Source organism: Periophthalmus magnuspinnatus, chromosome 5 (genome assembly GCF_009829125.3).
Source record: "Periophthalmus magnuspinnatus isolate fPerMag1 chromosome 5, fPerMag1.2.pri, whole genome shotgun sequence".
Classification (NCBI taxonomy): domain Eukaryota; kingdom Metazoa; phylum Chordata; class Actinopteri; order Gobiiformes; family Gobiidae; genus Periophthalmus; species Periophthalmus magnuspinnatus.
In genome coordinates this window covers 20,137,082-20,154,410 of record NC_047130.1, presented here as the reverse complement: position 1 = coordinate 20,154,410, position 17,329 = coordinate 20,137,082, and the positions used below count along the sequence as shown (strand labels likewise).

General features: G+C 38.7%; 1 protein-coding gene across 2 annotated transcripts in view; it reads left to right on the top strand.

Annotated features, from left to right (window-relative positions):
* The first annotated feature begins 1,324 nt into the window (after nt 1-1,324).
* per3 (period circadian clock 3) overlaps nt 1,325-17,329 on the top strand; it is a 30,104-nt gene continuing 14,099 nt past the window's right edge. The window contains exons 1-8 of one of the 2 annotated variants that reach the window (XM_033966261.2): nt 1,325-1,477; nt 7,279-7,615; nt 8,446-8,600; nt 10,718-10,836; nt 11,899-12,097; nt 12,978-13,029; nt 16,874-17,019; nt 17,181-17,259. In XM_033966261.2, the coding sequence (XP_033822152.1) occupies nt 7,383-7,615; nt 8,446-8,600; nt 10,718-10,836; nt 11,899-12,097; nt 12,978-13,029; nt 16,874-17,019; nt 17,181-17,259 (983 nt within the window). In that variant the 5' untranslated portion in view covers nt 1,325-1,477; nt 7,279-7,382. Of the gene's footprint in view, nt 1,478-7,278; nt 7,616-8,442; nt 8,601-10,717; nt 10,837-11,898; nt 12,098-12,977; nt 13,030-16,873; nt 17,020-17,180; nt 17,260-17,329 lie in introns of both variants that reach the window. The other variant, XM_033966260.2, reaches the window with a different exon arrangement.

Genomic DNA, 17,329 nt, shown 5'->3' with positions numbered 1-17,329 from the left:
CCAATTTTATCTTTGAGGTTTTTGCCAAGTCGAGCTAGAATAAATATTTTAATATCAGGCAGCAGGTGAAAAACTACACAAATCAGATTAATACTTCACCAGAGGACACTTCTGTGTTTAAAAAGGTAGAGATTTGTGTCTCAATGCTAATGCTAATGCTAATTTTGAGAGATCCTAAATCTTAAAACAATGACACAAACTGAAGTAATCTACATTTAAAAAAAATGTTGGGTAAGCTTTACTTTAATTCCTTTGAATTTTAACAGTTTGTTGATTTTATATGTTATGATTTTAATAAAAGTGACTGTTAGCTTTGAGACACAGTGGCTGCTTGGCAAAGAGCCAATTAACCTTGTCTTCTCGTCCAAATGCAAATAGAAACATTTCGGTCAAGGTCTACAAACTTTTAAGTTTTCATTTAATCAACCATAGTCATCACAATCCGAGTAATAAAAAGCAATGCTGAGCAGTTTTTAAATGCACCAGTTGCTCGCTGTGTTAGGGTGGAGTGCACCAGCGGCACACCGCCCTGTAGACAGCGGCTCCTGGCTGCTCTCTGTGGCCGATATGAGGTAACATCAGCCCGAATGAGAGGAGTCAGGCTGCGCAGTTTCCACACGGAGCGGGTCTTAAGTTGTGTGTGGACTCACCAAAACCTAGGCATTTCGTCCGAGTGGGAGTGGTTTAACTAGGTCAATGAGTTTGATTTTGGAAAACTAATAAAATGGCTAAAGAATAAAAGCTAAAATGATATGGTTAAAAACAGGCTTAGAAACTGAGTATGGGTTAGTTTCTTTTGTATTAATTGTAAGTTAACTACTCCTAACAAGTTATTGTTTTTAGCTTCACTTAACCAGTTTCACTCCAGAGTGCCACACCATAGAGCAGCCATTTCCCCTTTTGTTTGCATTATGATTTTTCATTTGCTCCAGAATCGGCAATGAATTACTTTTACTGCTCTTTAATCAAATTCATGTATTTTAATCAAAATATAAATGATAAGAAACTTTACCAATGAGGGTGTTATAAAACTGCAACCGCAGAATGCATGAGAATAAGGCAAAAAGGTGTGTGCATAATTGGGATTTTAATCGTATAAGTTTCCTCGACATATTTAGACCAAATGCCCCGCCCCGGATGAAATGCTTGGGTTTTGGTCAGCCCCATGTGTTGTGGCTGTGTTGTGTAACATGTAAATCCACGTGAGCCACTGACTGAACCGCCTCGCCAAACCCAACCCACTCACAGCTTTTCCACCAATCACAGCTCTCCTTTGAGTGACGTCAGACCAATCAGCGTGCAGCGGGAGTGCCAATCATCTGGCGGTCTCACGTTGCATGAATGTGTCCTACGCGTAGGAATTGGTGAATTTAGCGACGCGGCTATAGAGTTTATCGCATTTAAACACAAATTTGACATCGTTCTAATACGTCAAAAGCTTGGAAATTGTTGCGAACATATCTGCGCTGCTTAAAAGGTAAATTGCACGTTGATAATAGGTGTTTTGTGTTGTTCTTTGCTAGCTATTTCGAGATTGTTGGCTAGCTAACTATACCTCGCCCAGCAAATGTTTGCACGTGAATAAACTCAACTTTTCATCTAATCAACTATATCCTATAATGCTTTGTAACACGTTTAGCCTCGTTGATAGCTGGATATTTGTGCAGATTGTGTTAGCACTAGGAGTAGTAGCATAGTATTCGGGGTTATGGTTGCTATTGTTATCCAACTACAAAACATGTCACAAGTGAAGCGACTTTTTACAATAATAATTTATCAGTTATATGTCATATTTATTGTCAATTCCCTCGTAATAAAACTATTGTATTCGTGAAAACGGGAACGGACTGTACTTTTTATTTACCAAATGTTTTAATCTGATAAACGTTTGTTCGGTGACTGTAACATTTCTCGTTGGGATTGGTCAATTGTCCTGCGTAAAAGTCGTTTGTTTAACCAAGATTGTGTTATGTAAAGTTTTAAGTAACATGTTAGTGGCATATTTGTTTGTTTAGCTTTATGCAAGTGTGGGAAAATGTCTTTACCTATTTTCCATGTAAACTCAACTAGTTCTCAGCTAAAGTTTTTGTGAATATTCATACCCTCATATGTTTTTAAACCTTTTAATGCCTTCAGATTCGTGTACATTGACTACAGGTTGGTTCTGAGTTGACTTGTAAGCCCATCCCATTTCATATATTAGGTTATATTAACTTACTTCTTTTCCTTAAATTTCCTTAGCTACTATTAAGCACATTGCGACAGGACTTGTTTTAACCCCATCTGACCCTTTGAAAGTTATGGATGTGATGTATTTTACTACCCATATATCCATTCTTTTTTGTTTACAGATAGCAATCAGCAGCAATGTTTATGTGGTCATATAAAACAGCTTGGTGTGATCCATGTGGTTGCTAAAACCAGGGTTATTTCACTACTGAATGTTGAGTTGTTCTTACTAGTTTTCTAGAATTGCTAGTTTCAGATGATATCACAAAATGTGTTTGGCCATTATATAATACTGATGGCAGGGCAGCTAAAATTAAATACAGATTTTTGTTATAATATAGCAGGTTCAATGGTTCAGTTGCTAAAAGAAATGCTCAGCTTCAACATTTGTAAATTTGGATTATTTTGTATTTTCAACACATGAAAATACCAAATAATCAAGAGGGAAATCTGGCCCTCACCCCCCATTAATGTTCCATTTTCATTTATCTGTATTTATAACAGGAGAGCCCCATGAGAGTACCAGACTTTTTCTTGGGCACCCTTTTTAGATGATTCCAACAAAACTGTATAGGTCTTTTTAAACATTAAAAAAAATCCCTTATGGTAAAATGACATCACATCATTCTATAATCTGAAAACTACCAAGTAGTTCATTCTATACATCATTTTAATCAAATCATTAAAGTATACATGTTAAGTTATTCATTTGACTACTTATTAAACATGCATATTATTTTATAAGCATGTTTAATAAATATTTATTCAAATGCTGCTAATCTTACAGCCCTAATCAATAACATACTTAAAATAATGAGAATACAATACAATGTGAAAAATCACAATTTTAATCAATGCAACTGGCACATCACATAGGCTGCAATTTTTGAAGTACCACAAACTACAAAGCATCCTGTTTTATTCTCCATAAAAACTACTCACACTGTAGTTTAGATTTGTGCGAACATGAATGACATAGAACAACATTTCAGAACATATTAATTTGTCAACTCTTCTTGAAAGATTTAAAATGTGAACTTTAAACAGAATTCTATTATTAAAACATAAATTGCAAATTTAATCGCAGTCGTTTAAATTCTATCGCTTAGGCGATAGAATACCATTTTATAGCTTGATTCCTTTTTGTCCTTTTCTAATTTGCTCTGTTCATTGGAAGTATAGCCTTTTCAAAACAAATTATTTGAGTCTATGACCGTCATTACACTATATTTTTCATATAGATTAGCCAAGCTGTTTAATATTAAATTACAACATGAACCTTTATTTCTGTTTTCATGTGAAACTAGTTTGCTGTGTTTAGCAGCAGTATGGCCAGTCCTATGCATTGTGTGCTGAGAGAACATTGCCCTTTAAGCCTATATAAGCGGCTGTTGGCTTGAGGTTACTCGGTTTGTTGAGTATGTGGTTGTGAGTGGGGGGAAGGGGTAGGTCACCATAACGTGAACGAGGTTTGTTGTCACACTGCTGACTACTCTCTTCTCCCAGGACAAAAAAATAAAAAATATGGGCCAAGGAGCTATATTTGCTGCTTCAATTTTGGTATTTGTTTTGGTTCATCTTTCATGTGATTCGATCATTGTGTAATGTAGCAGTAGTAAGTAGAGTAGTCCTGACCTGATTTGCCCCCTTCAAAGCAGTAGTAGTAAACATTCAATGTGGGTGGACTGGGCTGCAGGTGGAAAAATGCTATTTTGATATGTTGTAGAATTATGTCATTATTTAGTTGTATTTGACATAGGGATACACTGATCTGATTTTTTTTTTTTTTTTTTAAGAACTATCCACATGTTACTATTTCAAACCTTGGCTCCTGAAGTTGTTATTTTTAAACCCACCTCTTCTGAACAAAAATAGTCCAAATTTGCAGGAATGTGGAATTGACATCTTTGTTTGAAACTTAGGTGTTTATCTAAATTTTAATTTCTGAATAACGGGAAAGTAATTTTTCATAAACCTGTAGAAAGAATATTTTACAGTAGATTTTGATGGCATTTCCGAGTATTGTAGAATACCTTAATTTTTCTAATATATATGTATATTTATTTCTTAGATTGTAGAAATTGGATAACCTGTAGGGCTGTACAGTTTGCGATTTAAATTATTTGACAAGCGCTGAGATTGTGATTAGGTTTGCAGTTAATGTTAGTAGGGTTTTGTTCAAAGTTCATATGTTGGAAATATTGACGAAAATATTGATGAACCAACAAAAATAACATAATCACATTTTAAAGCATGTTTGTGCAGGTTTAACCACGGCTCCAGACGAACCACTTGAGTTGAGTGCACCAGAACCTGCTGCTTATTTAAGCCATTGTAATGTATTGTCCATAAAGTGCCTCAACAGTAAGGAAAAAACTTGGAGTATGCCTTGTATATCCAGGTACAGGAAGTTGTATGCTGTTGGTTTATTTAGCAAGTGTGCACTATAAACTAATATTTAAATACAATTAGTGATAAGTTGTTTATTTGATCAAATAAAATTAAGAATTTACCATTTCTTTTAAGTTAAAACAAAATTGGTTAGTAGCCTATTTGAGTTTAATTAATAAAAAGCTCTGAAATAAATATTGGCTTGGCAGAATGATATAATAAGACAAGATATTTTGTTGTTTTGTGGAGGAAGCTATGGTACCTTGCTAATTACATCTGTTTAATTTATGTCTTTTTATTATGTTTAATGGCGGCACTTGTGGTTTGACGTTGGGCATGCTTCACACATCATTAATTATCCTGCAAACATATGTTGCATTGCTGATGCACAATTTAAGATGCAGAATATGACCTGAACATGTGAGAAGGAATGACTGGTGGAGATCAGACTAAAGCCAATACATTACTTTATTTCTATAGTTATCTGTGAATGGCAATATCTAAAAAACACAGCACAAATGGGTTCCAGATGTAAGCTCTGAAATTGAATGCATTTCTTTTCAAATGACCCCATACCAGTGTTGACACGATACTAAAATGTCATACTCTTTGAATACTAAGGGACAAACGCAATACTCAATATAAAGTACTACATCACGTTTTATGGTGTAAATATATATATTTTTTATTTATTACTGTGGAAGCACAACTGGTATTACCATGTAGCATTATATCTATTGAACCTACCTGGATGACTGAGGTATACTCCTATGGACCACTGTGTGGTCTTGTACTTGTTCTGATACAGCTTTTCAGGAAAAGTTAATTTCTTTCCTGCCCTTTTTAGTATGAATACTTGCTCAAATGAGTGTCTAGTATGTAAATTTTCTAGCAGAATATCCAGCCGCATGCTTGTCTCCACAAAGATGTTATCGTTTTGTCTGAAATGTTCCATAGTATGGCATTTTGTATGGTATGGCAAGCATTGCAATTATATGTGCCATGTATGTAGAACTGTACAAACATGTTAGCAGGGTTAGGTGTTTTTATGCAGTAAAACAGGGCATTTTGTTTGTGGATTATGGAACTTACAGCCTTTGTGATTTTTATTCTTTTATTTGATTGATTGATGGCCAGATCTGTGAAGAGGTCACCCCCGCTCACAGTACAAATGGCCTTATGTAATAGTCGCATCTCGAACACATTGAAATATTCATCCATCTGTGGATACCAGGTCCAGTCTGTTCCTTTGAGGTTCAGTTCTGTTGTATATTGACTTTAGACTGAAACAGCCAAATGCTTCACTGAGGTCTTATGTAACAAGTCTGCTGCATCAGTCACAGAGCAGAGGATGGCTCAATGTTGCCAGAACTAAAGGCGAATTATTAAAATGTTGATCTAATCGTGAATGTTGTTTTGAAAATATATGTTATAAGGATTTACATGAACAAAACCAGAAGGGAGTGACTTCAGAAAGCATTTTTACACGTAAATGCAGTTTCCTAGTACTTTTCTGTATAACTGGTTATTTTAGCCTGAACTCCCTGCTGTTGTAGTCTTGTGAGTGCAGCTTGGATACATGGATACTTTTGTTTTAGTTTATGGGCCTAAACGTGACTAAAGCAGACCATATTTGTAAATGTCATATTTGTAAGGCTTTATATATATTATATAAAGTAACAGTAATTGTCTATAATTAATTATAGACTCCCTGTACATTACAACCCTAGTTATTGGAATACTCCAAAAAAACAACAACATTCCAAGCATCCTTATGAGTGTATAAGAGTGGGGTTTTGCCATCATGGTAATGCTAACAACAACCAGCATGCTAGTAAAAAGCAGCAGTGTACTTGCTTTTTATTTTATTACATCCCTTTCAACATAAGGCTAAACAATTTTGGGGTGAAAAAAATGTGTAATTGCGAATTTTCTGATGAGCTTTGCCATTGTGATTAGATTTGCAATTTATGTTTCCATAATGGGATTCTGTTCAAAGTTCATTTTTAAACGTGTCCAGATAAATTGACAAAAAGACTGAAATATGAACTGACAAACTAATAAAAGAATCACATTTCAGAATGTGTTGAATGTGAAAATCGAGGAAACTATGGTACTTCAAAAATTGGAGCCTTTTCGATTTGCTAATTGCATCCATATGAGCTTTTTAAGCCATGTTATAATGTTGTTGCCTCCTCAAAAACAAACCGGGAGTTGTGTTTTGTTAAGTTCATACATGTTTGAGTAGCCCTTTATAATTAGTCTGTAACATCTCCAAATCTCAAAATGCTCTGTTCCACCTTGTGATGTCATGAAGTGGTAGTTTTCAAGTCAACAGCTCCTTTTTACCTTTTAGTTCAGTAGAAATCAGCAATTCCATGGCTTATCCACTTGATTCTAGTGAAGGTGTTTGGAGTTTAAAAACACCGTGGAGCACTTTCTGTATTATCACATGACATCACAGGGCGGAACAGAGCAACTAAATATACAGGGTTTGTGTGTTGAAAAAGTGTGAATGAAACAAAACACAACTCCAGGTATGTTTTTGATGAGGAAACATTATAACATGGATCAGAAAGCAGCGTAATAAGGGCCCTGTGATTTTTGATTTTGATTAATCTTGCATTAATTTAACTCCACTTTGTGTCCTGTTTACAGTTCCCCCTCAGTCTCACTCCCCCTAATGGCATGGCTGTGCTGGCGGCTGCTATACATATGAAGACCAAAACCCACTTCTCAAACATCACCTAAAAACAGACGACATGTGTGACCAGAGCACGGAGATGACAAGTGGAGACGGAGGACTGGATGGGGAGGAGCCGAATATAACCGGAGAAAAGAGGAGGTCACCCGGGCAACAGCAGGAACAGGAAGTGAACACGGCGAACGGAGAAGACGAGGAAATGACCAGCGGATCACATGACCTGTCCTCTTCGGCCAATCACAGCCCTGGAAGCATCACCGAGTCAACTTCGGCATCAACGTCAACAAAGAGGTAGTTTGACAGTGGCGCTCCTGGTTAAATCTATGGTGGTGAAGGTGGTTTGTGCCATAGCACTAAGCAGGTTTCAAGCGGGGATGAATGTGCAAAATCAGGGACTATTAACTTAGATTTAGACCATTTTTAATGATCCCCGAGGGAAATTATTTGGAGACAATGGCACAGACACACACACCCACACACACACATATATATAATTCTCAGTTTATTAAAGGTCTTGTGTTGCGCAATGACATCACAAGGTGGAACAAAATGTTTTTCAGATTGAGAGAAGAAGTCAGCCGAAATATGCTGGGTTTGTGTGTTAAACGTGTAAATGAAACAAAACGCAGCTCCATTTTTGATTTTGATGAGGAAAATGGCCTAATATGGGCCCTTTAGTGCCTGAATAGGGAGGACTGAACCCCAGGGACTTCCTTCCTACAGATATTTTGTCTGACTGGGACTGTAAAATATAACGTTTTGCTGTTATGATTATTGGGGCATTATTTCCACAATTCCCAATGATTGACACTATGACCAAACAGTGAAATTAGGGCTGGGCAACTGATCAAAAGATCAGAAAGATTGTGAACCAGTCGAGTCTAATCGATTTGGTGTATGGTGGAGTTTTTTTGTTTTTTTTTAGATGTCTGCAGCCAATTTTCTGTCAGTAAAATCAAGCTAAACTTCAAATAAAGTTGTAACAGCTTGCATTTACAGTTTAAATTTGTGCTTATATTAGCCAAGAATAGGCAGTAACATGGTCTAACACATTTACTTGTATTATGTCGGTCTCTGTCTGTCTCTATCTCGCTCTCCAACTCTGTCTCTCTCCCCAGCAGCAGTGAAGCGGCAGGTCGAGGGCAGGCGCACAGGGAGGTGATGAGCGCTGTGGCTGAAATGAAGAAGAGACTTCCCTCCGACAAACGTAGCCGCAGTAAAGCCTCGACAGTGGAGGCGCTGCACTACGCCCTCAACTGTGTCAAACAAGTGCAAGGTACCAAGACAGTCACACTTCTGGAGCTGCCAGAATTTGCAGTTTGAATGTCAATTTATTAATCTGATGTAATCTGAGAGACCACGATCAGGAAGAAATTTGATATATCATATCAGATTTTGTCAATTTTAATAAACTGACAACACCAGTAATCTGACTGTGTACCGTATTTTCCGCACTATAAGGCGCACCTAAAAGCCTTTAATTTTCTCAAAAACCCACAGTGCGCCTTATAATCCGATGCGCCTTATATATGGATCAATATTGGTCAATTATGACACCCATAGTCAGGAGGCGTCGCCGAAATAATAGCGGTAATAACCCTTTAAGGACTGAGCACACTATGGGCCAGTATAGCTCACCTAGACCTAGACTTTTATTCTTTTTTAGCCATAAAAATCATGTCAAACGAAGTATCAGAATTTACTGCATTTTTTCACACAACTACTTCTATTTTACACATCCATCCGTATTTTTTTCTTTTACGCATCGAATAAATGAGTGAAAATCTCCGCAGCCCCGCGCTCTCATTTGTCGCCTTCAGGACAACAGAGGCAGATTACTGTAATGATGGTAAAATATTTAGACAACCCCATGTCTCCACTTTGAGATGCCGTTTGAATTTACATGAGAGCACGACTGGGCGCGGAGTTACGCTGCTGGAAAGTCCGCAACCGCGAGTCTAACGGCGACGATAGGATCCAACGCTATATAACGGGGAGACGGGGAGACAGCGCCGGCGACATACGCCACAATCTGCCAATGGATTGCGGATGCCTGGGCTGATATATCAGTCTCAGTCTCTTAACTGAACTGTTAAGACAACAGCAGCGATACGGATAATGGCGATTTTGACGAGACGGAATCGGACACTTTGAATGAGCTCGACCAACTGTTCAACTCAGACACTGAAGAGGAAGAACTCGACGGATTTGTGAATGAGGAATGAACTGAAAAAGTGAGCTTTACGTGTTTCTTTCACGTGTTTACTAAACAAGGCTGGGAGATATTGTGTCTATGGACATTAACGTTTGAACAACGTTGAGTTATTGTTATTGCTTTGCACTATTTCGAGAGTTACTATATTGTGAATTCATTAACTTGTTTTGTGAGTGAACAAAGTTTTCAGAACGTTTTTTTTTTTATTCTATTGATAAAGTTTGACTGACTGACTTATCTGACTGTTTTGTTGACATTCCCTTTAGCGCAGCTCCATCTCGTGGATGCGTAACACAACCCCAGATACTACAGTAGTTTATATTCTATGCGCCTTATAATGCGGTGCGCCCTATATATGAAATTTGTTTTAAAATAGGCCATTCATTGAAGATGCGCCTTATAGTGTGGAATATACGGTACGTAACGGCAGCCAATGGGGAGCTGACACACTGCTAATGATCTGTCCTACTATATGCTGTTTTTGTAATTGCCCGACCTGAACGTTTTTGGTTTGATCCCAGCTGTCAATGTGTCAGTTCAGTTGCTACAGTTGCCCTATGGCTGCCAGAGTGAGGGGTGAATAAATAATGAATACAATACAATGTAGCACTTTGAGAGGCTGGTCAAGAGCATTACAAATGTTTCTTTTATTATTATCCACAAGGGGTTGGATGAGACACAATTTTCACGAGACTTTTAACAATTTACTTATTACAAATGCCATTTCACAGTTTGGGCCATTTTTGAATTACTTGATAATATTTTTGCTGTAATTGTGTCAATGCTTTTCAAATATCAACATATGAAATAAAAATCAGATCATTTTTCCTCATATGTGCACAACCTTGGGACAAGATCGCAGGAGACTGTAAATTGCCACATCTATTAGCTACTTTTGCCAGCACCTTTAATACAAGGAAAAGTGAAAGTGGCGTTTAGTAAACACCCACATGCTGGTTAGCTGAGGTTTTTTAATTTTTGCATTCATATTACTAAAAAAAACAATAAAAAGGATACAGTTTATAAAAAAACAGGTGAAGGAAGAGACCATGAACCATAAAGGTGGAGGGTTTAATATACTATCTTTTGGAAATTGTTAAGAACCACCATGTTTTTCAGTCTGTCAGCTACTTTGCAATGCTTTGTGATAAAATAATTCTCCTCTCTTGTTTCTCTAGCCAACAGTGAGTACTACAAGCTACTGATGCGTAACGGCCAGGATGAGAGGCAGATGTCCACAGTGTGTACTCTGGAGGAGCTGGAGAGGGTCACATCTGAACACACTTTGAAGAACACGGTACAAATATCAATAATTATCAACAAATATCAACTCTACAAGTAAACAATAAGAGTTTAGCTGTTGTAGTTTACCTTTATACTTGGTTACAGCTCTATTTAGATATACAAAACAAGAGGCCACTGCGAAACTGTATTTATCACTTTGAGTCCTGTGTATTTATATGGGAGGGACTGTCAATCAGGATGTCAGTATCACGGTCACTCATTGTCCAAGTGGGATCTGTTGCAAAAACAAGTCATGAAATTAGACTTACTGTCCCGAGATACGAAACATTTTTAAAACTTTGTCAAATTAAAGTATACATTCACAATAATTGGCTCTGTGCGCAATAGTTCCCTGCAACCTCACTGTTGGCGTCACTACTTCCTGTCCAATTGTATCTCAGAGGTTTTGCCAGAGTCACGCTAAAATGAATAAATAGTTAAACATGAGGCAGTGGACAGGGAGCTGCAGGTGGATGTTGCTGACAACATGTTAAACACTACACAAATAAAATGAATACTTCACCGGAGGACACTTTTGTGTTAGGAAAGAGATGCTTGTATGGTAATGCTAATTTTGAGGTTTGATGAATATTAAAACACCACAAACTGAAGTATTCTGCATATAAAAATAACTGGTTTGTCCTCATTTGAATTATTTTGATTTTGAATATGCTGTATATTTTGTGTTTTTTAATAAAAGTGAAATTATATGTATAATTTGGGGAGCTACCTGGAAGGGCCACCCACTTCTGGCATAGTATCAGTTTATATTTCAGTCAGATTTTTCTGTATTCTGGTATTGTGACTGCCATTACATTTGAAAGAATTCAAGAACATCTTTTTATGGGTCTAAACTACAGGTACGAGATTATTCTATATGTACAGGGTGTTTTATTTGAGCTGGACAGACCGTTAGCTAAATTGTACCCCTGTAGGTCGTCCATGGTACTGCAGCATTTGCCAGTGGTCTCTTGTTTCTATCATATTACTCATTTACTTTAACTACAGTGTATAGTGTGTGAGAGCCTGCCCCGCTGTGTGATTTGGTGTGCGCGTCTCTGTTGCTTCCCCTCAGGACTCGTTCGTGGTGGTCTTCTCTCTGGCCACGTGCCGTGTCCTCTACGCCTCAGAGCAGGCTCCCAGCATCCTTGGCTGCAAGAGGAAGTTCCTGGAGTCAGCAAAGTTTGTGGAGCTGCTTTTCCATCAGGACGTGAATGTGTTCTACTCTCACACAGCCCAGCCACACCTACCGCCGTGGAGCAACTCTCATACAGGTGAGAAGGGGAGAGAGAGAGGGGGTGGGTGAGTAAGAGAGAGAGAGGGAGGGGGTGGGTGAGTAAGAGAGAGAGAGGGAGGGGGTGGGTGAGTAAGAGAGAGAGAGAGAGAGAGGGAGGGGGTGGGCGAGTAAGAGAGGGAGGGGGTGGGGGAGTGGGAGGGAGAGAGGGGGTGGGGAAGGGAAAGAGGATGTGATGAAGGTGAGTGAGAGGGGGTGGGGGGGAGAAAGAGGATGTGATGAAGGTGAGTGAGAGGGGGTGGGGGGGAGAAAGAGGATGTGATGAAGGTGAGTGAGAGGGGGTAGGGGTAAATCTGCACACCGTTTTTGAAATCAAGATATTTTGACTCCCATCTAGAAGATGTTTTCAATTTTATGGCAATTTGTGACCAATTTAGCTCAGTTTAAATTGTAGTGTCTCAGAACAGGTGTCATTTTCAAATTTATTTGGGCTTAGATCATATGCACAGCTAAACAGAACTGTTTTGAGCCTGAATTTGTACATTGTCAATGTAGAGGCCTGTCTCACATCTTCAGGAAGACTGTTCCAGTTTTTAGCTGCATAAAACTGAAACGCTGACTCCCCATGTTTAGTCCTGACTCTGGGCACCAGCAGGAGGCCGGTTCATATGGCACTAACATGTGGGAGATGTACTTTGATGGTTTAGTGGTCAGTTTTGTCGCATTTAGATTTTGTATAGATTAACTTACTTAATTTAGCTTCTAAATTTGCCACAGTTATTATTTTAGTTCTTACAATTTTATATATATTTTTTAACCAAATTTAACTTGGCATCCCTAATGGTTGAGGCGATCTTCTGTTTTACCTCATTTGAACATTTGTCTGGTTTTACTCACTCCTCTTCTGTTTGTGTCTGCAGTTGGAGTCCTGTTCGACTGTGCTCAGGTCAAGTCGTTCTTCTGCAGAATCAGGTGAGTCCTTTTCTGTGTCAGGTATTGACTTTTGCAAATAGATTCTTGTAAAGGTAAAATCCTAGGGATGCATGAAACGATATACGCATGTACATTTCTGTATCTGTTTGTGTATTTGGTAACAAGCTTGTTGATTGGAAATCCTCATTTCTGTGAAGTATTTTAAATGTTTTTAATCTTTCCCTTCTTGTCTTTTGCATAATTCTTTCACATTCAACACAAATGAAATCAGTTTATGAGGTATAGAGGCAAAAAAGTTTATGATGTGTTTAAAATGTGTCCAGTAACTGAATTTTAATTTGGAAAAACAAAATCGCAAATGAAATTAATGACAATTCCATGTTTTATAAATTTGTTCAGCTCTCTTCTACAATCCAGGCCATAGTGGTCCTGGTTTGAACCTTAGCCACAGCTGAGGTGTGCATTGGGTGTTTGTAGCTAGATTCGATGTAACATATTAGTTTCAATCAATACTTGACCAGCTCAGTAATTACAAGTGCTTAAGCTGCAGTGGTTGTAAAATGGGGAGAAACTTAGTACTGTACATAAGAACTCAAAATTGGAAGAGCTATTATTGTCCATGAACAAAATCAACAAACTGGAATTGGCTTTTTGGTGATAGTGTGCAATGTAATACTATGAAGTACTTGAAGTAAAACAACAGTGACCAGTGCAATTTTTCTTATTTTTAAGTCTCTGCGATTGAGTTTTCAAATCAAAATTATTTCATGGTGCACACTTTAAAAATGTCTTGAAGCATTAACATTTGGAAGACTGAAATATAAACCTCTAAAATAATACAAAAATCTCATGCATTTTAGAACACATTTGCAGAGGTCTAAACTACAGGGTTAGCAGGTTTTGTGTACAATAAAATAAACAAACAGTATAATGTCCATAGAAATTATATTTTAAACATTGGCAATATTTGCTGTTTGCCTATAGCTACTGTCAATGATCCAGGAATACACTACAATGCATTACAATATACTACAGAGCTTAGCAGACATGGGGTGGTTTTGCATTTTGGCTCAGAACATTTTCACTTCTATAGCCTCGTTGGACAATTGAAATGTAGGTATATTTATTTTAAAATGTTAATATAATATTGTACTGTTTTAATTGTGTACAGTTGCTTACATTGTGAAAGTCATAAAAACATGAGAAACAGAACTAATTCATTTTAGCAATTAGTAGGGGTCCTCACTAACCTTTTATTAAGTCGTCATGGTGAATAATTGAAAGATGTGAAAAGCGCTTATGCAGTCAGAGCATCCCAGAGGCCAGAGCGGAGTTTTGCTCTTACGGTTACCCTAACAACAACTAGCCTGTCAACACCAGCCAAGCATTACCTCCTACTTCATTGACAAAATGGTTTATAATTTTATCACATGACAAAGCTTGGTCATTAAACAAATTGGCATTTACACAAGGCTTTATGGCTCAGAATAACTGTGGTGTAATTGACAGTTGGGTAACTTTACATCCCAGAGCACACGTGACTTATTTTCAAGTCTGACTAGTTATGTAATGTAAAGATGAGGTTATTAAACTTTGGCACAAAAGGAACATTTAAACGCAGCATTCAGGGCTCCAGATGAACAGTTTGAGTTGTGTTCACTGGTGCGAAGATTTTTATTTGGGTGCACCAGAACCCACCGCTTATTTCAGCCATGGTAATATATCCATCCATCCATTTTCTTCCGCTTATCCGGGGCCGGGTCGCGGGGGCAGCAGTCTAAGCAGGGACTCCCAAACTTCCCTCACCCCAGACACGTCCTCCAGCTCCTCCGGTGGGATCCCAAGGCGTTCCCAGGCCAGCCGAGAGACATAGTCCCTCCAGCGTGTCCCGGGTCTTCCCCGGGGCCTCCTCCCAGTGGGACATGCCCAGAACACCTCCCTAGGGAGGCGTCCAGGAGGCATCCTGAGCAGATGCCCGAGCCACCTTAACTGGTTCCTCTCAACGTGTAGGAGCAGCGGCTCTACTCTGAGCTCCTCCCGTGTGACTGAGCTCCTCACCCTATCCCTAAGGGTGCGCCCGGCCACTCTGCGGAGGAAACCCATTTCAGCCGCTTGTATCCGCGATCTTGTCCTTTCGGTCATTATCCAGAGCTCATGACCATAGGTGAGGGTAGGAACGTAGATTGACCGGTAAATCGAGAGCTTCGCCTTCCGGCTCAGCTCCTTCTTCACCACAACGGACCGATACAGCGACCGCATCACTGCAGACGCTGCACCGATCCGCCTGTCAATCTCACGCTCCATCCTTCCCTCACTCGTGAACAAGACCCCGAGATACTTGAACTCCTCCACTTGGGGCAGAGACTCACCACCCACCCGGAGAGGGCAAACCACCTTTTTCCGGTCGAGAACCATGGCCTCGGATTTGGAGGAGCTGATTCTCATCCCAGCTGCTTCACACTCGGCTGCAAACCGCCCCAGTGCCTGCTGCAGGTCCTGGCTCGATGAAGCCATCAGGACAACATCATCCGCAAACAGCAGAGATGAAATCCTGTGGTTCCCAAACCCAGATCCCCTCCGGCCCCTGGCTGCGCCTAGAAATTCTGTCCATATGTATATCCTTATAATTTAAGGACAATATATTCTGGTAATATATTGTCCTTAAATTAATTAATTTTGCTCTTATTGTTGAGGGAGTGTAAGTAATTGATACCTTTTACCTGCATTCTCTATTTTAATGTTTTTTTCTTTAAATATATAAAACTTGTCATTAAGAATTTGCTTTTTCTGTAGTATAATGTTATTTGATCAAATAAACAATTTTAAGCTAAAACTGAATTAGTTAGCTGGTTATTAATTAAACTCATAGGCTACTATGACTAGTGTTTGAAGCCAATATTTATTTCAGAGTGAAATGTCTGTGCTTTTAAGGATCTTTTAAGAGGTCTGCATGTGTCATAGCAAACTATACTTTCAATTTCAATAGCTGATCTTTTGACCTCCTTTTAGGTCTAGATTTTCTTTTTTTTTCATCTCACACAATGGCATTTAAGTAACTACCTTGTTGGAGAGACTCATCAAACCTGCAGATTCTTCAGTGTGTTTTAATGCTGTATCTCATTCACAAATGAATGAAAAAGCCAAACTCATGAGCTTTTCGGTGCATGTAGCTCTGTGTGCGCATTGCCTTCAGCAGCTCATCCTCTTCTCACCTTTGACCAGACCGGCAAAGCCAGTCCAAGTTAATTGATGCTTTCTTTTAGTTGTCAATTAAAAAATTTAAGTGTGTTTTTATATTTAATCCCTGCTTATAATGAGGAGAGGGGACCCATGATGATGGGGGCCCCCCCAAAAAAAACAAAACTCTAAGACCGAACTTTGGACTCAAATTTGTTCACACTCTGGAATCCTGGTTTTGTCTAAAACAGTATGCAGCATCAGTATCTGCAGTGTTCTGGCTCCTAGACAGACATGTGATTTCCTGACTCAGCCCTCTCCATTACAGATGCATCGTGGCTCATGTCTGGACCATGTGAAGCTGGGATTTATTTAGCTCAAAATCCCAGTAAATCATCGTATTTTAATGAGATGAAAGGAAATTCTGTAGATGTTTTGCTCAGAACAGCTGACCATAGTGGCACAAGAAATAAAATGGAGCCTAAAAATCAAAATTGTCCAAATAATTATTACATTTATTGTATGTAAAATGCTTACACCAACTGATATGATTTAGAGTTGGATTAAAGACAAATCCGGGGGTATGAACAATTCATGTCCGCCATTTGTCCAGTTGTTTAAAAGCTCCTTGCAAAGGATCATGATCAGTGGTTCGTGTTTTTATAGCTCTTTTTTTCAAACCATGTTTTGTTTATGTGTGTTCTAGAGGAGGGAAGGATCGTGAGGGCGAAATGCGGTACAACCCATTCAGGATCACTCCGTACTTGCTGAAGGTACAAGGAACCGGGGGGGAGGAGGAGGAGGAGCCCTGCTGCTTGGCTCTGGCTGAAAGAATCATCTCTGGATATGAAGGTGAGACTGGCCAATAGACTTTATTGGCCAATGACAGTTTCTATTAGTTAACTCAAACAATGAAAGTTAGAAAATCAGTCAGAGAAGAGCAGATAAGCAAACATTCAAAACTATTAATGCTATTAAGGTTTTTGATTAAGTAATTTCATGTCATGCTTCAGCTCCTCGTATCCCGATGGACAAGAGAATCTTCACCACAACTCACTCACCCGGCTGTGTGTTTCTGGAAGTGGATGACCGGTCAGTGCTATAGTAGACTGAAATGGTTTGATTATATTTATTGATTATTAACTAATATTCATTTATTTTT